Source organism: Mustela erminea, chromosome 10 (assembly GCF_009829155.1).
Source record: "Mustela erminea isolate mMusErm1 chromosome 10, mMusErm1.Pri, whole genome shotgun sequence".
NCBI lineage: Eukaryota > Metazoa > Chordata > Mammalia > Carnivora > Mustelidae > Mustela > Mustela erminea.
In genome coordinates this window covers 43,926,236-43,947,258 of record NC_045623.1, presented here as the reverse complement: position 1 = coordinate 43,947,258, position 21,023 = coordinate 43,926,236, and the positions used below count along the sequence as shown (strand labels likewise).

The following is a 21,023-nucleotide window of genomic DNA, read 5'->3' as shown; positions in this document are numbered from 1 at the left end:
ATTTTATAACAAAGAGGAAATGGATGTGAAGGTGTTTTGAAGTTGTGCCCAAGAGGTAATAGGTACAGTTATTCTATTCATATTGTGTGTTTTCTTAATAGCAGGAGCCCTGTGAATATGTAAGTTTGGAGAAAACAGATTGATAATGAGTGTCTCATTAGATTGCCACGTCTTAGTACTCCCCGGAGATGTAAAAGAGGAAAAGAACCCCTACCACATTTTAATAAAAGTTAAATTGCTCTTCTGTAATTATTTCAGTGCGGCTGGAATTGACATACCTATTTAATAACTGGTCTACTTTTTCTACCACCAACCTAACACTCAGCTTAATATTAATAATTTGATTTTGCCAAACGTAAGCCCATCATAACAGTCATTTACTTGTTTTGCACATCAAAATATTCACTTGCTCCTTTTTCATTAGTAAGGTTATGCTGGTTTTTCATGTCTACAATGTGCCGGCCCAGCAGTAGTTCATCATAATCTTCTTTCAGAACATGATCTTATGATTGTTTTGATTCTTATCATTTTCATCAATAACTGAATTGTCTAATGTTTAACTCACAGACTGTGAAAGAAGATAACTTGTGCAATTACTGAGAGTAATTTGCAAAGACAAAATTGGACGTTAATATTATTCAAAGCCAGAAAAAAAAAATCTGAAATGATCAGTGTAGCCAAGTCAATAGGACATAGAAAATTATAAGCAGTAAACACTGCTCTTTGGCACATGGTAAATGGGAAGGAGTTCTTGGGTTGTACTCATTTGGCCTTGGAAGAATTCACTGTCTTATTGGATATGTCGGTTTTCTCATTTGCGAAATGTGAATCTGGAATCATGTCTCTTGGGAAAGAGGGAATCTGAAATTCTGTTTTACTGTAATTCCAAGGGAAAGCAAATGTTCAGGATGCTAAATTTCCCTCAAAACCTTCTGCTACAAAATTACCTTCTCTATGGACAACAGTATTTCAATATTGACTAAAGTAAAGAATTTTGCTTGGGTCATTTCTTGCCCTGAATGGGGGTTCTTAAAACATTGCCTTTTTATAGAGGTTCTTAATGAATATAATTACCAGACATGTCAAATTTAAGGATAAGCTAGACTTTCAAATCAGACGTGATACAGTACAAGGTGATTTACTAATGTAAATGGAAACAGAATTATAGTTCTCTGCTCAAAGTCCCTGAAGATTATCATAATGCATAATGAAAATTACTATAGGACAAGAGAGGTTAAAAAAAAAAACTATGGCTGTTCTGCTTCTCAAAAAAGCTTAATCCTTAAGGACAATAAAATTGGTGAGAAATAGCCATTTTTCAGCGAATGAGTTTTCCAGTGAATAATCCATCAAAGAAAACAGGTAGAAGCTGAAGGACTCAATATCAGATGCTGGGTTTTAATATAGTTCTTGTGTTTACTGATTACTTAAAAAAGCTAAAAAGGGAATTAGCCAAAACTTAAGCCCATTCCACAGTATCTCAATAATAAAGGAGTATTGGGAGACAGAGTCTGCAATTACAAATATGTTATACTTCCATTAAACGTTGGCATTCAATCATCTCTGTGTGTGTGTGTATTTTCTGTGTCTGGGATTCGATTTTTTTTTTTTTTCTAATACAGGAATTCTCTACTTGTAGGGAACACAAACAGACAGAGAAATATAGCCTTTTGTGAATTGGGGCATATTAAAAGTAAACATGCTCAGATGAAAAGACAGATGTCTTCCAGCGACAAGAGGAAGTGGAGAGCATCGTTAAAATTGTATTAAATTTCAATGATTAAGATGTTACACGTTCTGTTTCTTCATTAACTGGAGCATTTCTAGTAAAGCTTAGAGAGCTCTCTAATTAGAACTTAACTAATAAAGGTAAAATGCATAACACACACACACACACACACACACACACACACACACACACACACGTAACATTCCAAGAAGACTAGCAAGAGTAGGGGCTTGAGAAGAACAAATAGTGAGATATTACAAATTTTCTGGACAGAGCTTCATAGATTACTTCCTGAATATACTGTAAAGCTATATACTATAAAACTTTTTGCTGAAAACACTAAAGATAAAATTTATCCTCCAACACAAGGTGCCTGGGTGGCTCGGTCAGTTAAAGGTCTGCCTTTGGCTCAGGTCATGATCTCAGGGTCCTGGAATCTAGCCCCATGTTGGGCTCCTTACTCAGACAGAAGTCTGCTTCTCCCTCTCCCTCTGCCCCTCTCCCTCAGCTCATGCTCTCTCTCTCTCTTTCTCTCTCTATCAAATAAATAAATAAAATACTGAAAGAATTATTATCCAACAAAAATTGTCCTATTTTCTCATATTTTAAATCCTTTATTCTCATGCAAAAACATGATCCACTGCATTTGTATGAATCAGATCAATGCCTAAGATTTAGACGGCCACCCATTTTTGCCTCCCGTGGCTTTCCAGATACAAGACTGTGGTTCTAAACCTCTCTTTATCCTAAACATGTGAATCTGGAGTAGCCTGCACGTCCCTTGGCTATCAAATGAGAATACATTCTTTTTCTGTTTATATAGCAGAGTAAATTTTATGAAACCATAGGTACATGAGACAAGATAATTTCTTTGATACAGATATTTCTTCGATAAAGTTTCTTTGAACATTGTCTCCTAACTTATCATGTGTTAATAATAACATTGTTAGGCTTCTCCTTCGCTTACTGATGAGAATCTCAGTAGGGAACTAATCAAAGGCTTCAGTGTGATCTAAATTAACTTGGATATCTCTCTTTTATCTAACCATGTAAAGTAGAAGCAGCACATCACCCTTGTCCACGTTTCATGCAGAGTTCTAGTCTTGAGTTCTAGTCTAGTCTCTTCTCCTGGCCAATGACTTCACTCTCAGGGCCTCAGTTCATGTATTAATTCTGCAGATCACTATCCGCCATAATTAATTAAGCTAGTTGTTGTTAAATTGGACAGTTTTGTATAAACCATGATGAAGATGATTTTTAACTTGCTTTCAAAGTTTAAATCTTTGGTTTTGGGGAATTTGCCTCTGAAAATTGTTCAACTCTTTGAATTTCCTAAACAATCTTAATTTCTCAGACTATAATCCAAATTCTATAGGATCTGGTATATCAAATGCATGACCAAATTACAATAGAAGGACATTTAAAAACTTCTAGACACTCTCTTCGGATTCAGAGTGATATTTCACATAGGAATTTAGGGATGAAATTATTATCATCCCAAAGGGCATTTTAGTAAACCTGACATGATTTTCTAAATAGGACCCTATTTAGAAACTACAAACATTAGTTTTTCTGAACATTAGTAGTTACATTTAATGCAGACCTTAATAAATAATTCTAAAAGCACTAGAACAATTCTTTTATAACTAATGCCTTTCTGAATATTTTCCAAGAAAATGTAGAACCCATCTCAGAGTGCATGTCTATAAAAGCATCAATATCTTGCCATGCAAATAATAATTTTTTTGAGTCAACCTATTAAAGTGTAAATATTTATTCTGTTGTTTGGCACCATGCTAGATCACATACTTTCATGATTTTTTTCTTCTCGTAAACTGCTTGATTTTCTCCCCCCAAGTATTTTCCTTATATCCTTAGATAAATATTCCATAGTAACTGATTATACAGCATTAGAGAATGAAAGGAATTGAGGAAGTTACTAAAAGTATTGCACAACTAGGGTACACTCAAGGATGGGTAGAATTTGGTTCAGATAATATTTCATCTCTGGAGGTAATAAGCAGTAAGAGATAGGTACAAATTTAGTTAGGTGGTCAAACTTACCTTTGCAGATGGTTCCATCATTAGTGATGAACCTGTCCTTGTTACTGCTGGATCTGAAACCGGAGACGCACATACAGTAGTAACTTCCCTCTGTGTTAGTGCAGTTGGCATTTTCACCACAGGGCTGGGTCAAATTTCCACACTCGTTATCATCTGTGGACATATCAATTTAAGACATTATTTTTATATAATTGAGATTTAATTTCTAACATTTTCCACCAGTATTTGGGAACTGCGACTGTTAAATAGTTTAAGGTAATGCGATGTCAATATTTCGGAACGGTTAACAGTACAATCCACATTCCACACTTTTCTCATTTTTATTTATAATGTGACACTTCCTTTGTAGTTGCAAAGCAAAACAGAATCTCTTCTGAAAATACTGAGCATGATTATTGAACCTATATCAGAACATATTCCAAATTTCATGTGTAATTTAATAATAATAATGTCAATACATCATACTTCTTTGTAAATTTACAATACTCTCTAGAATTAGTCAAAAGCATACCATAAGTTAAAACATCAGAGATTACAAATTGACATGCTCTAATCATGTACCATTTATTTTTATTATTTATTCCCTAGAAGAATTTTGCAACACTAGGTCGACACCTCTTCACTTATTAATGAATTTATTCATTGAATACTATGTGTGTTTTATTGTCCTATAGAAGAGCATACAAAAAAAAATTATATCATGGTCCAGGGTCCTTACCTTCTAGTCTTGTAATACAATTTAACAAAAAAATATATAGGTTCACAAGCCCTTTAAAAAATCAGAAAGAAATTTGATGTCAAGTAAATAAAACAGAAAACAAGGGCTTTTCAGATGGGATCATAATAGACTGGAGGAGAGAGAGAATATTTTTAGGTGACATTAAATCTTGTGGGTTGAATTACATCTTGCAAAAAGATATGTTCAAGTCCTAATCCTGTGTCTTGTAAGTAGAGGTCCCTTAGAAATGGGACCTTTGAAGAAGTAATCAAGTTAAGATGACGTTACACTGAATTAGTCGGGCCCTAATCCAGTGGCTGGTATCCTTGTGGATATGGTATGGGAAATTTGGACATGAAGACACAGAGGGGAAGCCTACGTGGAAACAGAGGAGGCGCTGAAAGTGATGCAGCTGCCAGCCAAGGGACGCCATGAACAGAAGAGCTGGCAACCACTAGGAGCGAGAAAGAGACAAGAAAGGATTCTTCCCTAGACCCTTTGGAGGGAACATGACCCTTCCAACACCTTGATTTCAGACTTCTATCTTCCAGAACCAGGGAGGTTCTGGAACAACATTTGTGTTGTTTTGAGCCTCAAAGTTTGTGCTAGTTGTCAAGGCAGCCCTCAGAAACTAATGGACCCACACTAGCCAATGCAGGATAGAGGAGCATTGGTTGGAGAGAAGAAAGGTCAGGAAAAGGAAGATAGAATGTTGAACAAAGATGCAAGCATAGGGTAACTGAAACACTTCTGAAGATAGAGGGAAGCCAAATTGGTTAATTTCTCTTTAAGAACAAATGGTATGATATTTAATTTGTACACAGGCTATTGCAGACATACAGTGGTAACGAAGAGTTGGAGATTTTCCTGAATGTTTTATAAATATGAATTCATCGGATCCTTACATAAGCTCCAGGAAGAAGATACCATTGTTATCCCCTCTAACTGCTGAAGAAAAGAAGGAATAGAGAGAAAAAAGTAACTTGCCAATATCACACAGCTAGTTACAGAGCCAGGTAGTTTGGTTCCAAAGCCTGTTCTCTTAACTGTTGCCTCCTGCTGCTTCTGTGAGAATTATTTTAAAATGCCAAAATGTATAATAAGATCTTATCAAATGAATTATGGGTCTATTTTGGGAAATGGAAAGATATTGAAGTAGTGATTTCAGAAGGAAAATGGAGAATTTATTTGCATTCTATTTTTTTTTTTTTTAATTTGAGAGAGACAGAAAGAGCCCTCATGGGGGGAGGGGCAGAAGGAGAGGGACAAGGAGATTCCCTGCCAATGGGGCTTGATCCCATGATTCTGAGATCATGATCTGATCTTAACTAACTGAACCACCCAGGCACCCAGACATAGAATTTAGAAAAATTCTATTTTTTTTATCTTTTTATTTTTAATTAAATTAATTTATTTATTTTCAGAAAAACAGTATTCATTATTTTTTCACCACACCCAGTGCTCCATGCAATCCGTGCCCTCTATAATATCCACCACCTGGTACCCCAAACTCCCACCTCCCCGCCACTTCAAACCCCTCAGATTGTTTTTCAGAGTCCATAGTCTCTCGTGATTCATCTCCCCTTCCAATTTACCCCAACTCCCTTCTCCTCTCTAACACCCCATGTCCTCCATGTTATTTGTTATGCTCCACAAATAAGTGAAACCATATGATAATTGACTCTCTCTGCTTGACTTATTTCACTCAGCATAATCTCTTCCAGTCCAGTCCATGTTGCTACAAAATTTGGGTATTCATCCTTTCTGATGGAGGCATAATACCCCATAGTGTATATGGACCACATCTTCCTTATCCATTCGTCCGTTGAAGGGCATCTTGGTTCTTTCCATAGTTTGGCAACCGTGGCCATTGCTGCTATAAACATTGGGGTACAGATGGCCCTTCTTTTCACGACATCTGTATCTTTGGGGTAAATACCCAGGAGTGCAATTGCAGGGTCATAGAGAAGTTCTATTTTTAATTTCTTGAGGAATCTCCACACTGTTCTCTAAAGAGGCTGCACCAACTTGCATTCCCACCAACAGTGGAAGAGGGTTCCCCTTTCTCCACATCCTCTCCAACACGTTATTTCCTGTTTTGTTAATTTTGGCCATTGTAACTGGTGTAAGGTGATATCTCAATGTCGTTTTAATTTGAATCTCCTTGAGGGCTAGTGATGATGAACATTTTTTCATGTGTCTGATAGCAATGAAAACATACAAATGGCTTCAGACACATGAAAAATTCTATTTTTAACTTAAGTTTTATTTCCACTTACTCATTTGCAAACACTAAGGATATATGTGTAGACATTAACATATGGTAGAAACTAGGGGTGAATTCCTCTCTTTTTTCAAAAATGACTATGGACAGGTCAGGTAAGATTTTCAAGCTAAGTGCTTTAAATGTATTTAAACATGTTAGAGCTCAGTACCAAAAAAGATTATTTACTGCTATAGTCAGAGACCAAGATTAGTGTTCCAGGCATCCTGACACAATGGTTCAGGGACCCAGGCTCTTGCCATCTAATGGCTCCACCACCCATTGGGTCTCCAGGCTCTCTGTATTGATCCAGGTAGGGAGTTAGGGTAGAATGGAGCATAAAAGAGTCATCCATCACTTTGGTCCACATTCTATTCACCAGAATTCATTCAAATGGACATATTTAACTACAAGGGAGGCTGGTGGTTATAGGCCAGGAAGAAGAAAGAAGAGATTTTGAACAGTCAGAGCTCTCTGCCATATTTATAGTTCCACAAATATAGCTGCATTTGAATAATGAAACCAGATATATGTGAATACCAAAAAATTTTACCAAATACAAGAAAATCTAGTAGATTAATAGCAAACATACATAAATTAATTGGAACTCAAAAGGGAAGATAACATTATATTTTTGAAGTTAGTGTAATTTCTTTAATTAATAAACATCATTTAAATTAGACATATCCATTGCATTAATAGCTGTTACTCTTCCCTTGGCCAATCATTTATTTTGTGTGCTTTTGATTTGTGTTGATATTTTGATATTGTGCCTCTGATGGAGGATGAAAGAGGAACTATAGTTCTGTCTCTGCCCTTCAGAATCTGGAGACCTTGACAAGCGGGGACGAGTAAGCAGAGACCAGAGAAGTGCATATGTGGTGCAAGAAGACTCTGCCAGAGTAAATGATGGCCTCATTCCTTTTACTCGGGTGGGGAAAGAGGGCAGAAGAGATTTCATGGAGTCTGGAAGGATGAGGTTTTCGTGCATTACATTTTTATATAGTTTTATTTGGACATAATTTTAGGCATTATGGAACTATTAAAAAATGTTATGGAAGAAGAAGGAACTAATATAATTGATATCTTTCACCTCCCACCTGACTGCAGGGTAGTCTAGGACACCATGTGGCGTCCATGAGAGCACATTTTAAGACATGGTTGTCGGACATGATTACTACCATTCACTGAAGACTCCCAATGAACCAGGCATTGTACTAAGCACTTTGGATACATTATCTGACACTTGTTTTTAGTCCTCATATAAACCTAATGATGCAGATGTGATTCCTATTTTACAATAAAACTGAAATACAAAAAGTTGGATTACCTTGCCCAAAGGTACACAACTAATAAGTGGCAAAGTTTGATTCAAGCCTGGAGCATTCTGAATGTCAAAGTGATCTCATTTTTCCTAAATACTACATTATAAGAGAGTTCATTGTGGTAATAGCTACCATTTACTGAGTGTTTATTATGTGCTAGTTACTGTGATAGAAAGATTACTGTAAAATGGAAAGTATGTTGTGACTACCTCAGATAATTGTCAAGAGGACTAACGAAATTGACATTCAGACAATTTTTAGAGTGGTGCCTAGCATGTAGTAAACACTATATACAGGCTGCTAATCTCCTTATTTACAAAATACTACTATTGCTATTTAAATTGCTAGAAATCTGGTTCCTGCTTAAAATTCTTAACAGCAACCTGGCCTTAGTGTGTAACGTTATCTCTTCTCTATGTGGAAGGGAGCTTCTGAATTTGGGGAACAGGTTTAAATCACTTATCTTTACACAGGTATAATAATAAAGATATTTATAAGGAATCTATAATGTATGGTCTTACAATTACTTTTCTCACTGTTCAATTTTTAAAATTTCAGTAATTTATTTTATTATTTTTTAAGAGTTTATTTGTTCGAGAGAGAGAGAGAGAGAGAAAGAGAGAGAGCAAACAAGCTGGAGCAAGGGGAGGGTGTAAAGAAGAGGCAGATTCCCGCCTGAGCAGGGAGACTGACACGGGGGTTCAATCCCTAAACCCCCCAGGATCATGACCTGAACTGAAGGCAGAGGCTTAACCAACTGAGCCACCCAGGCACCCAAGTAAGATAAATTTTGAATGGCTTTATATAAACTGTGCTGAAAATGTAATACTTTATTAAGAGGTAATACTTTATTAACATGTCTATTTAATTTTTAATTTATTCTGTAACAGAGATACAGTCTATAACTCTAATGACAGTATATACATATATACTTAGAGCAAGCATATATGTTTATGTATTCATACACAAAACTAGTTTATTCAAATTAACTGAGAGCAGCTCACAGATTGAACACAATCATCTAAATAAAGTAAAAGAAAAATATTTCATAACGCTGGGTTTGATTCAATCATTTAGTTACTCAAATATTTATGGAGTCTCCTAGTTCCCAAATGTGAATATGGTCTATACTGGGAAATAAGTAAAAATTAATCAAAAAGTCAGGATATGTGCCCTGCTGTCAGAGTTCACTTTCTAAAGCAAGTTAACACAGTAGCATATAATTGAGTTCTTATTAAAATAAAAGTTTCAATTTTTATCTCAAAATTTGACTCCTTTTACAGCATACTGGGAAAAGTTTATATTAACTTCAGAAGAAATTGTGCTCTCAGATCAGTTATTGGTAATAAAGAGAACGAGGAAGATTGTATCCCTTGTGGTCTATAGCTGAAAAATGATATGCAAAAATACTGAGAAAAAGGGCTCACTAGGTCTGAAGCATTGGTCAGAGTCCAAGAAAATGAGACCCTTTATATCAACTGATTATGTTTCTAAAAATAAATTAACATGGCAATAAGTTATTGGACTCCAGCACTTTTTTAAAAGTGTTGGGCAACATTATTAATAGCCAGAAAAAAGAGATTAACAATGATTTTTGTGTCTTTCTCTACTGTGTGGTTTTGAGCACTTGACCTCTTAGCTTTCTTATCAAGAATTGGGAAATAAAAGTATTTTGTTATCTCTCTCCCAATCTTCTGGACTGGATATACAATAAGGACTAATTCCCTAATGGTCTGAGTCAAATCTTGTTTTGTAAAATAGCACTTATCTAAAAGTAACCTCCTCGTTTCCCCCAAGATAGTGGAGATAGGCAAGAAATTATCTTCATGAAGTAATATATAAATTTGAAGTATTTAAATAGCCTTGACGTTTCCAGTGTCCAACTTCATAATAATTAATTTTCAAGGAGAAAGTTTCTTTGGATGGATATAATACAGGGAAACAGAAGCCTCCTTCTTTTGTGCTCTAATTTCCATTGTTCAAATCAATTGACCAGTTCCCTTACCCACTCTCTGTAACTCTAAGTTTAAGCCTCCTTGTGGGATTATAAACTAAATATTTAGATTAGAATATCACTTGAGAAGTTCACTGTTACACCATTAAGTTGGAGATAAAAAATTTTTAACATTTATCAAAAACTGTTAAAGAGAAATATTAACATTCCTTCAGCAAAAATTTTTTTCATGGTTCATGTCGAACACACTGAGTTGAGCAGTCAAGAACAAAAGCATCCTCATCCGGTAACACAACAGGATCCATAACTACTGGAGAAGATGGACAAAGGCCTCCATTCTTAGGAGGCAGGGTGTGTAACAAACACAAGGGCTATTTAGCAGTGCAGTGGTAACTCAGAGAGGAGAATGGTTTCCTGGGTAAGTTTTCAAGATAGAAGGGTGAAGGTTATTTACAGGGAAGGTTTAGAAGAGGAGGGGATGCTGGAGCCAAGCACTGAAGTATAAGAATTTAGACAAACTAAAGGGGCTCCCAGTAATCCTTTCAAAGGAAAGAGCTTATCCCAGGCTTGGAGGCCTGTGCGATCTATGTTGTTGAACACTGGGTAGAACCGTAGAAGGTGAAGGACAAGACTGTGTGGATAGGCATGGCCTAAACTCAGAAAACACTTGCCAAGAATTTGGGACTATATTCACTGAGTAAAATAATGGTCATCATCAGATTTATGTAGTGGAGAAATCTGATTAGATTTGAATTTCAAAACAGGTTTGGAAAGATAATGAAAATTAGTTAAGATCCCAGTAGACAGGGCAGAACACTACAAGACGTGAAGAACCAACCAAAGCAGAATCAAGGAGAAAGTGGGGTAAGCTATATTTTGGAAATATTTAGAGGTTAAAAATCAATGATGTGGGGAGAGAAAAAAAAAAAAAGTGGTTAGGTTAAACTTGATTAGGCATGAATTGAAAATTGTATCAGCTGGATAATGGCTATATGTGGATCTTTTATTATTAATATTATTTGCTTTTGTGTGTTTGGATTTTTGATAATAGGATAATTTAAAAAATATCAGTGGGGATTAGAGATTAATTAGATATAAATTAACTGGAGAGGGAGAAGGCAGGGATGACTTCCAGATTCCCACTGGAAGAAATCTGGCTGATAAACTGATCCAATTACCAGGACAGGGAGAAGCAGAAGAGGAGCTTCCTTTGGGGCTAATGAAGGAGTTTGCTTTGACCAAGGAAAGACTGAGGTGCCTTTAGGACATTAAGATAGTATTAACAATTGGGCAGTCGATCATGTAGTCATAAATTATTTAATCACGAGGTAACACTCAAGGCTCCCTCCTCTTCCAGAGGAAGTGTCAGAATCAAAAGCCTGGCGTTTACTCAGCTCTAGTGCAAGTAGCAAGCCTGCTGTTTTTCTTTACACCTATCTCTAGGTGGACCCTGTCTCCTGACACCTTCTGCTTTCATGTCGGTAGTTTTAATGAACATGGCTGTGGCATTATTGCACTCTTGTTTTCCTTTTGTTGTTGTAGCTGTTCTTTGTATGTTTTTACTTGGGTTTGGCTCTTCTGACCAACTGAGTAATACAATCCAGAGGTTAGGATGTGAGAACAGAGAACAGGGACCAAGAAAGCCCCTTAGCTTATTTTCGTTCCCAGTGTTGGCAAGAAAAACCTCGACAGTTCCAACAAGGTTCAGTCCAGCTACCAGAAAGCCACACAGAAGTGTAAATAATAAACAGGTGTAAATGCTAGAATCCTCTTTCAACCTATTTTTGGGCAACGTGTTCCTGTGGTTGGTGGCTAGCTACTCATTTTGTTATTGTGGGCTTATACAAAAAACCGAGATCAGTGCGGTTTATACCTAATAATCTGAAAGAAGAGAGAAAACATTTCTCAGGCATTCTGCTAGTCGGCTCATTTTATTTATTATTACAATAACACAATGATTGGTATTATCTCTAGTTTACTTATGACAAAGCAAACCTCAAATGAGCTAAATCATGCAGTGTAGAGGGAAAAATCTATTGTACACAGTTTTTATCCTAAGACTAGCTGGCTCTACCTTGTATCTCTGCATTGTAGACTGAGGTGTACTTAGTCATAAAGTAGTCTTCTAAACAAGGCACCATTAATGGGCATCTAATTCTCTAAATCCAAGAGTGATATCGACTACCCAAGTAATAACATGTTTTTGGCAACAAACCATACAATTATATGACTTTGTGTATGATAAAGTAGAATTTTATAAGTTTTTTTAATGGTTTATTAAGACACTGGCATTCCAGAAGCTGAACACAATTTGTGTTCCATTTTTGTTAATCTAATGACCTCACTTAGGGAAAAATAATTAAAAAGAGAAAATATTATCTTCTTTTTGCAAGCACTTGAGATATTATTGGCAGGGCTCAAATGGATTATAACAACTTGAAAGCCACAGAACCTTAACAGCAGCATTGCTTCTACACACATTCTCCCTCCGGACATGACTGCCAGTATTGCTCCGTAAATTTGAACACTAAAATGACTATAACTATTATGTGACTCCTTGTGAAACAGATCCTCTATGTCAAAGGTGGGGCAATGCCAAAGCTTTACTTTTTTCCTTCTATTTTTCTCCCCAAGGCAGCCTGCTGGGCTCATTTATTTCCAGCAGCACTGACAATTCTCTTCTCATACCCAACACTCTAATGAACTTAGAAAAATCATCATTATTAGCCTCCTCAATTATGGACTTTCTGCGGTTTGTACTCTCCTTGGGAATATTAAGGTAAACATACAGGTAAGGGGGAGAAAAGGTCAAGAGAAGGGAAAGATGAAAGAGCGACAGCGGAATTAGAATGGGTTCAGCCATCCAAGAAAAGAACTGGAGTTATTGCTTCCACACTGAAATGATGTCATTACATCCTCTATCTAAGACAAGGAAAAGAAAGACAGAGTTATATTTTTCTTCCCCTCTAAGAATTTCTCTTGCACCTTAAGTGAAGGCCAGAATATGATACACACATAACCCACCCTTCCACATACACAGAATCACATTTGCAGAATTATTAAGAAGATAATATTAGATAAATGTAAGTAATATTAGATAACAAATAAAAAAATTATTAGATAAAAAATAAGTAAATCCAGTATTGAAGAAATCCTTCTCACTTTTCCATTGTTGATTATAAAATACATAGTATAAATTCATGTTTTCTATGACCATTGATTTAATAAGTCCAATTTAGTAAAGAAAAATCAGATATATCAAATGCAAAGTGTTAGAATTATCACGGCAAGGAAATTTGGATTACACAAGAATCAAGTCCACTGGGTATTCATTATTTTAAAGAATTTCTTCAATGAAAAAAATTTTCTTAAACTATTCAAAACTATAAATATTATTTCAAGTTTTTTGAAAAGAAAAGTTTTTTGAAAATACTTGATATTTCAAGTATTTGCCTTTGATTATGGATCAGGTTTTTCCAAGGATGGATATATATATACATAATATAGAAGTATATATTATTATATATATTATTAATATATTTTTTATATATATCCCCCAGCCCCACACCCAAGGTGTAGAATGGTCTCAGGCTGTTTTTGCATTTACTTATTTTCTGAAGGAAATGTAACACTTGAGAAAATGTTCTTATTTTATGCTATGATCATTTTTGGTTCTCTCTTTGTCAGAACTATTAAAACATACATTTTAGAGCAAACAAGCAAAACTAAATATAAATAGAGTAGGCAAAAAAAGAAAACAAGCCATCTAATTTCTCTAGACACTGGAAGCCACTTCTCTTGCTCATTGGCTGCAGAGGGCAAGATCAAAATCCTCATACACTTATTTCAAATTATGAATCAATGATTCTAATTTTTTTTTCATTCCATTGTATCTATTAACTATAATAGTAAAGATGAATAACACTCTTAGAGTCTTTTTGGTATTTCAGTTATAGTTATAAAATAGGTTTTGAGAAACTAGTTTTATTGATTTTTGTTTCTAATCATTAAAGTAATACATATTCAAGGGGAAAATCAAATCAATGGTAGAAAAACCTTACAAGCTCTCAGACAAAAAAAGTTGCCAGTTAACAAAGGAAAATGATTAAAATAGTATCAGATTCTCACTAACATACCTGAGAGGCAGTAGGATAACATGTGCAAGTCACTGGGATAAAATAACTGATCCTATAGTTCTCTAGCCAGCTAAAGAAATCTTTCACTCAATACAGTGAGAAACAGTTGTAGAAAAGCACGAATTCAGAGAGTAGGTGACCCACCCATGTACTCTGTGTGAAGTAAACATTCAAGATAATGTTTTAATTAAATAATAAAGTAATTCAGTAGATAGGCCTTAACACAGAGGAAGATTAGACTGAGGTGTAATAATGGTGGATATGATCAACCCTACAGTATACAAATTCAAATGAATGATTGTAGGATTAGGAATGTTCAAAATAAGAGATAATTTGGATTCTTACATTTACTCAAAGGAAAAGCTAATAGCAGGGACATAGTTGAGTTCATAGAGCTGGTATCACGTTGGTCAAGGTGAGAATAGGGTCCAGTGCACAAGCAAAACACATTGCAGAAAGGAAGTGTTGTTACCTAATTTTAGTGAAGTATAAAAACATGGATTTGATTCTGAGTACCAGGAATAGGTGTCAGGGAGCAAGAATTTCCTACCCCATTCAAGGTCCTTCTAGCTGGATTAAGAATCAGATTGACATGAGGCAGATGAACAGGAGAAAATAAAATTTAATAGTAGGGGAATCCACCCAGACATGGAAATATCAACAACAGTCAGGCAAAAGGAAGTATTTATGTCATTCTGAAATAAGGAGAAGGAGGCTAGGGTCTGGGACTTCAAAGGGAAGGAATGCAATTCGCAGGATGATGAAAAAGAGTACATTTTTTGTTGTTTGTTTTTAGATTTCAAGTTTTTATTTAAATCCTAGTTAGTTAACATATATGGTAAAATTGGTTTCAGATGTAGAATTAAGTGGTTCATCGCTTTCCTGTACTATGCAGTGCTCATCACAACAAGAGCAAATGCTGGATAAACATTTGTTGAGCCACTCAGAATGAGTGGGTCATAGACGACTTTGATCAAACAAGCCTTGCTAGATTCTTCCCTGTCTACCACACCTAGTTTGTAGTAAAAGATAGTTATCTTTGGTGATATCTCTCTTCCTGGAACAGGTCCTTTATTAAATTCTTTTTGAGAAGTTAAGGGGGAGGTAAAGAGCTTTTCCTGAATCTACTTGGTTTTGACTGCTTTTTAACTGAAAAGAATCTTCACACTAAAGAGACCCCATCTTGGGGCGTCCTGCCCTTAGCCCCTACGTAGGAAATGGACTGAAAATTCACACCTGAATTTTCAAAAAAGCAAAGAAAAGAGGGGTGAATAGTAAATTTCAAAGTTAAAATAAAGAGGAAGAAAATGAAACTATAAACAAAATAAAATATCTAATACAAAATAATTTTGCTGGAATAAAAATATTTATCAAATTCAACTGTTAAACCAAATGAAAGAAACCTATATTTCCCATTATAAGACTCATTTTATTAGATTAGATTACAGATGAAATTCAGCTATATTTTGTTAATAATTAATGTACTTAAAGTTTAAAGCAAATCAAAAATAAATCAATGAACCAAGAAGATAGGGATGACACATTTACTATCAAAGTATATACCTACAACACTGGCAGCCTGACAATCAATGCATTCTTGTTTCCTTGATTTTAAGATGCCATAAACTTAATGACACTTGATCAATGTAATAAAATGTTTTGGAAAAAAAAAACCCTATATCCAATCTACTCTTACTAAAAGTTTAAACATTTATCCATACAACTACATAGTACTCTCTTTACTGTATCATGAAGTTGACTCCAATCATCTTTCACATTTTATTCTAATATTATTTGGGATTTCCTCTGTCACCCAACTGTACATAGTATAATGATGATATGCTACCCTCCATAACTTGGGATTATAACTTTTTCCTCTGTATTTACTACATTTAGGTGTGACAGATGGTATTGAAAAGCAAAACTATTAGTTTTGTCTAAATTTTTTTTTTTTTTTTTTTTTTTAGTTAAACTAGGATTTTGCTTGTCCCATGTCTGAGTGATATTCTTCCCGCTGCCTACATTGGTGATATCAATTTCACCTAAATCTTGCACATTTTATTATCTATTCCAAGAGATAGGACTGTCTTAATTTCTGAGAAAGAAATGGGAACAAACACAACTTATATCTCTATCAGTCAGTAGTGCATCTTGATATCAGACTGACTAATATGAAAAAAATAGCATTTGTTTAATGTTCAAATCTATGTTATATTTTAATTTTTGGTGGGGCAAAAGCCTAACGCTCATTTTTCAAATCCTTCAGTTATAGTACAGGGCCCAGAGAGCGAAGCATGGGCAGGATTTCTGGCTATCTGCAATCAACATTTAATGCATCCCTAATATGCCTCAGTTAGCAGCCCTTTGTCCTTCTTAGAGATTACATTCACTCTCTGTATTCAACTGTTACCCCTGGGGACACTCCCACATGCCTTTTTTTTTTTTGGTCTACATCTTTAATCTCTCTCTGAATTTTAATTCAATAGCTACTAGATAGTCCTACTTATCTCTTTCAACAATTCCCTAAATTAACTATAGAAACTTTTCATTTATTACCTTCCTCTTCAAAGATGACAACCATTTGCCTCCCTCAAGTTCTTTTTATCCACACCATTATTTCACGAGTCCTTGTGCAGACACATGTTGAAGACACCTTTGATTCCTTTCTCTCCCTGTCTTCTCCATCCGAGCATGAACTTTATCTTGACAATGTCAGGATGACATCTTTTCCTTTAGATATTTGCCGTAAATCATATCATATAGCCTTCTAAATTAGAGTGAAATGTTATATATGTGTTTTATTTTATGACTAATAAATATATATGTACATATAGGTATATATATGTGTCTGTATAAATGTAACATACATAGTTTTTATTTGTTGAGAGAAAAAATACAGAAATTTAATTTCAATGATTTTTTCCATCTTATTGGTGACTTATACTTTCAAATCTGACACACATCTCAAAATGTACAAAATACAGTACTACATAAAGCTAATCAAATAACAAATTTTAATTGATACAAACTGTGGTGCCAAGCTGCTTGAGAAAAAATGGCCACAGATGCTTACCTTTTCTTAAGTAAACTGGATATGCAAAACCGTGGTATACATAAACACTTGTTTTCCTATTTTATTATTATTAAAACAAGTTTCCCATATTTTATTATTATAAGTTGATGAACTCTCTACAAATATGTCCTCGATTTTAAACTGTGAGAGTATCAAGGAAGAAAACCATAAATTACATATGATATTTGTATTTTCAGACATTTGTATATATCTGCTCCATAGTAGAGGCATAATAAACGCTTGTCCAATAAGGACATCATAACACTGAGTCTTCTCATTTACACCCAGATCTGAGTATGTCATACCTTTTTCTCACGTTGGTATGTGCTTTGTTTGGTATGCTTGGTATGCTTATGACTTGGTATACGCTTTGTAAGGGGCAAGAATCATATGAGCAAACTGCAACAGAGACTATGCTGTTCAGTAGGCAATTCATACTCCATATTTCCTTTGCCCTGATCCCACTTTGCTCCTTTGTGCCCCTGCATGTTCTTCCTCCCTGATCCCAAACTCCTCTGACTGTCTACTTAGGGGTATGTTCACTTCCAGAGTGCTACCAAGATGATCTTTCTCTGCCTTTTGAAGTGTCTTTAGTGAGACAAAAACCTCTGATTAGATTTGGATATTTGAGATCTACTTTGGGACTGTGAAAAATAAATCTTGTATTCCTGTTTTTCATACTAGCAGGATTAAATACGATGTTTGTTTATATTTTGAAGATAAGTCTGCTTTTGTCATAAAGCATGTCACAGAACTATTATTTCATCATTTATGTCTGGCTGGTCTCAAATCATCAGTCACTTGACTGTTTTATAGCATTTCTGAGTAAAAAAAAATAAAAATAAAAATAAATTTATACATAATAAAATCATGGCCCCAAGAAATAATTAAAGCATGTAAAGAAACACTGTTTTATGGGGCATATAATAAACATATGGGCATTTCTTCAATTCTCAGGAGAACCCATTGATTTAAAACTTGTTGCCATTCAAAAAAAGGTGTGAGTAATTTATAGCTCTTTAAATTGAAAATGATACGAGGTGTAATCAAATACCACGCTTTCAACCCTAAAATAATTGCCTTAAGGGTCAGGTAGAAATTGCTTTCCTCCATCAGTTTTGTAGCCTTATACCACTGGTTAGGTACACTGAGCAGTGTGAAGATGATTTAGCTAATAGTACAGACTCTGGGAAAAGACCTGATGCCTTATTTTCTGGACCAGTGATCTGACCCAATATGGGATGGTAAAACTGATTATATAACTTGAGATACGAATACTTAAGAGCAAGGCAGACTGATTCAAAAACTTTGTCCAACGTGAAAATGAATGTTCAAGATCAGAGTGATCCTGATATTTCTGTATAATGTACATTCCCTTACCACTCTAGTGCTTTTTCTAGCTCAGAGTATGCATTTACTGGATTTTTTTCATGTTTAATAACATCCCTTTATGACAAGCCACTGAAGTCTTAGAGGTATCTCATTTTTTTTTTTCAGACACTATTTCTGATCAAAGTACAAAGCAGAAAATGTTGCAGCAATAACCTTAGAATTAAGTTGTTTATATCTCCATATATGATGCAAAAGTAAGTGAAAACAGCAAGGACATTCTGGGCAGTTTTGATTAGGTTGCGTTCTTGCTATCTACTTAAAATGTTTCCATGTTTATTTTTTCCCAGCACTATTGTTAGCACTGTCATTTTAAAACCTAATAAAATTCTTCCATTTAAGCCCCCCCCTTTTTTTCTAAAATGTTTCATCAATCATAGTAAAACTGTGTTCTGTCATGGGGTAATTGCAAATTGGCAGCCAAAAAGGGCATCTCCATGTCCTCATCCCCCTTATCTCTACAGTGGGCAGGGATGACAGCCAATTTATTAGTTGAGATATTGTTAAACTCATCCAATAAAATACTGTTTTCTGCCTCTGTGATGTTTTCTGCTACAGTATCAAAGTTGTTTCTTTCAAAACCCATTTACAGATGGCTGTGATAGCAGTTAGTTATGCCTAATGACTTCGTTGAGCAGACTTACTGAAAATGGGAACATCTTGGTTCTGGCTAAACGATTCATACTAGATATTTTGGGAGCAGAAGGACATGTAATCAGAACAGAATTCTGCTTATTGGTATGTTAAGAAATTTTACAAAGACTTTAAGTCGGGAAGATAAGCCCCAGTCCTGGATATATTTATAACCAATTATATCATTTCAGACAAGTCACACTGTTCTACGTCTCTGTTTTCTCACCTACAAAGTGGTGATATTAATATTATATTTTCTAAATTTCTGTAGAAATGTTTTCAGCAATAAGTGAGTTAGTGAATGCAAATGGACTTAAATAAGTGAAACTGTGAAGCTATTTTATTCCTAGCTGTTTAAATCTTTAAAAATAGAAATTCGCCTAAGTCATAATATAAAAATATAATTGAAGCTTATGATTACTTAGTCCAGAGTTCTCATAAAATCCAAGTATATATTTCGGGAGATCCCTTTATTTTTTTTTTAACGTAAAAGCTAAAACTGTTGTATTTTTAAAAATCTTTATAATAATCACTCTTAAATATAACTCAAAAAAACCATAATCTGGGGACGCCTGGGTGGCTCAGTTGGTTAAGCAGCTGCCTTCGGCTCAGGTCATGATCCCAACGCCCTGGGATCGAGTCCCACATCGGGCTCCTTGCTCCGCAAGGAGCCTGCTTCTCCCTCTGACTCTGCCTTCCACTCTGTCTGCCTGTGCTTGCTCTCGCTTCTCTTTCTATGACAAATAAATAAAATCTTTAAAAAAAAAAAAAAAAAACCAACCATAATCTGTATAATACTTTGTTCTAAGAGTAAAATTTAAGTGAAAAATCAACTGATGACTTACTTTTAGCTGCACTAGAAAAGGAATATTTCCTTTGGAGTCCTTACTCCTTGTACTTGCTTGTTTATAGCAGGAAAACCCTGAATGCTAACACACAAATATAAATAATATAGAACAACACACCAACATTTCAGTTTTTATAGCACTCCCAGAGATACCCAAACAATAATATGTTAATTTAAGGGGAAAAATTATTTCCTAGTCTCACATCCCAACAATTAATGTAGCAAACAATAAAATAATCAACCGAGAGCAAGTGTAACTAGAATCCTCTTTTAAATAACCTACTTCAGAGAACAAGAGGTCATAAGTATTAAAACTGCTGGACCCATTTACATCTCTCTTTTAAGATAAGAAAGTAATTGCTAACACTGATGGAGCATTTATTATTTGCTAGGCAGTTGCAGTACTGTGTCACTTAAATATTAAAACAAATCTTTGAAATAATATTGCCCCCATTTTACGGATGAAAACAGAAACATGAGGCAGCACACAGCAAAACAGAGCATCTGAGTATCAGAGGTGGGTTTTAAATCTGATCGTTGAGCTGACACTGTAAAATATTAGGCAGGACTTACATCACCTCCAATGAACATAGAGCCAAAAGAACAATAAATCTCCAATGAGAAAGGAAAGTTTATTTCAGTTTGACAGTGATGACAACACGGGAAAAAAAAAAGGTGTTATTTGGAAATCCTGGTTGAAAAGAGCCATAATGAAATTGGGAAAAACACAGACTGAATCGTCATGTAGAACAAGGTCTGAATCTTACATGACACATCCAAATTTTAATTCTCCCACCAGCAAAATGGAATAAAGGATGTCCACTGTAGGGTTATTGTGGAAATTAAAAATCCATTAAAGAGGGGAGAGAGGGGCGCCTGGGTGGCCCAGTGG

At 35.1% G+C, this 21,023-nt stretch overlaps 1 protein-coding gene across 3 annotated transcripts in view; it reads right to left on the bottom strand.

Annotated features, from left to right (window-relative positions):
- Window positions 1-21,023, bottom strand: part of ADGRL4 (adhesion G protein-coupled receptor L4) — a 113,405-nt gene that overhangs the window by 48,118 nt on the left and 44,264 nt on the right. For all 3 annotated transcript variants that reach the window (XM_032361573.1, XM_032361574.1, XM_032361572.1), the window contains exon 3: window positions 3,794-3,946. In XM_032361573.1, coding sequence (XP_032217464.1) covers window positions 3,794-3,946 — 153 coding nt within the window. The remainder of the gene's footprint in view (window positions 1-3,793; window positions 3,947-21,023) is intronic.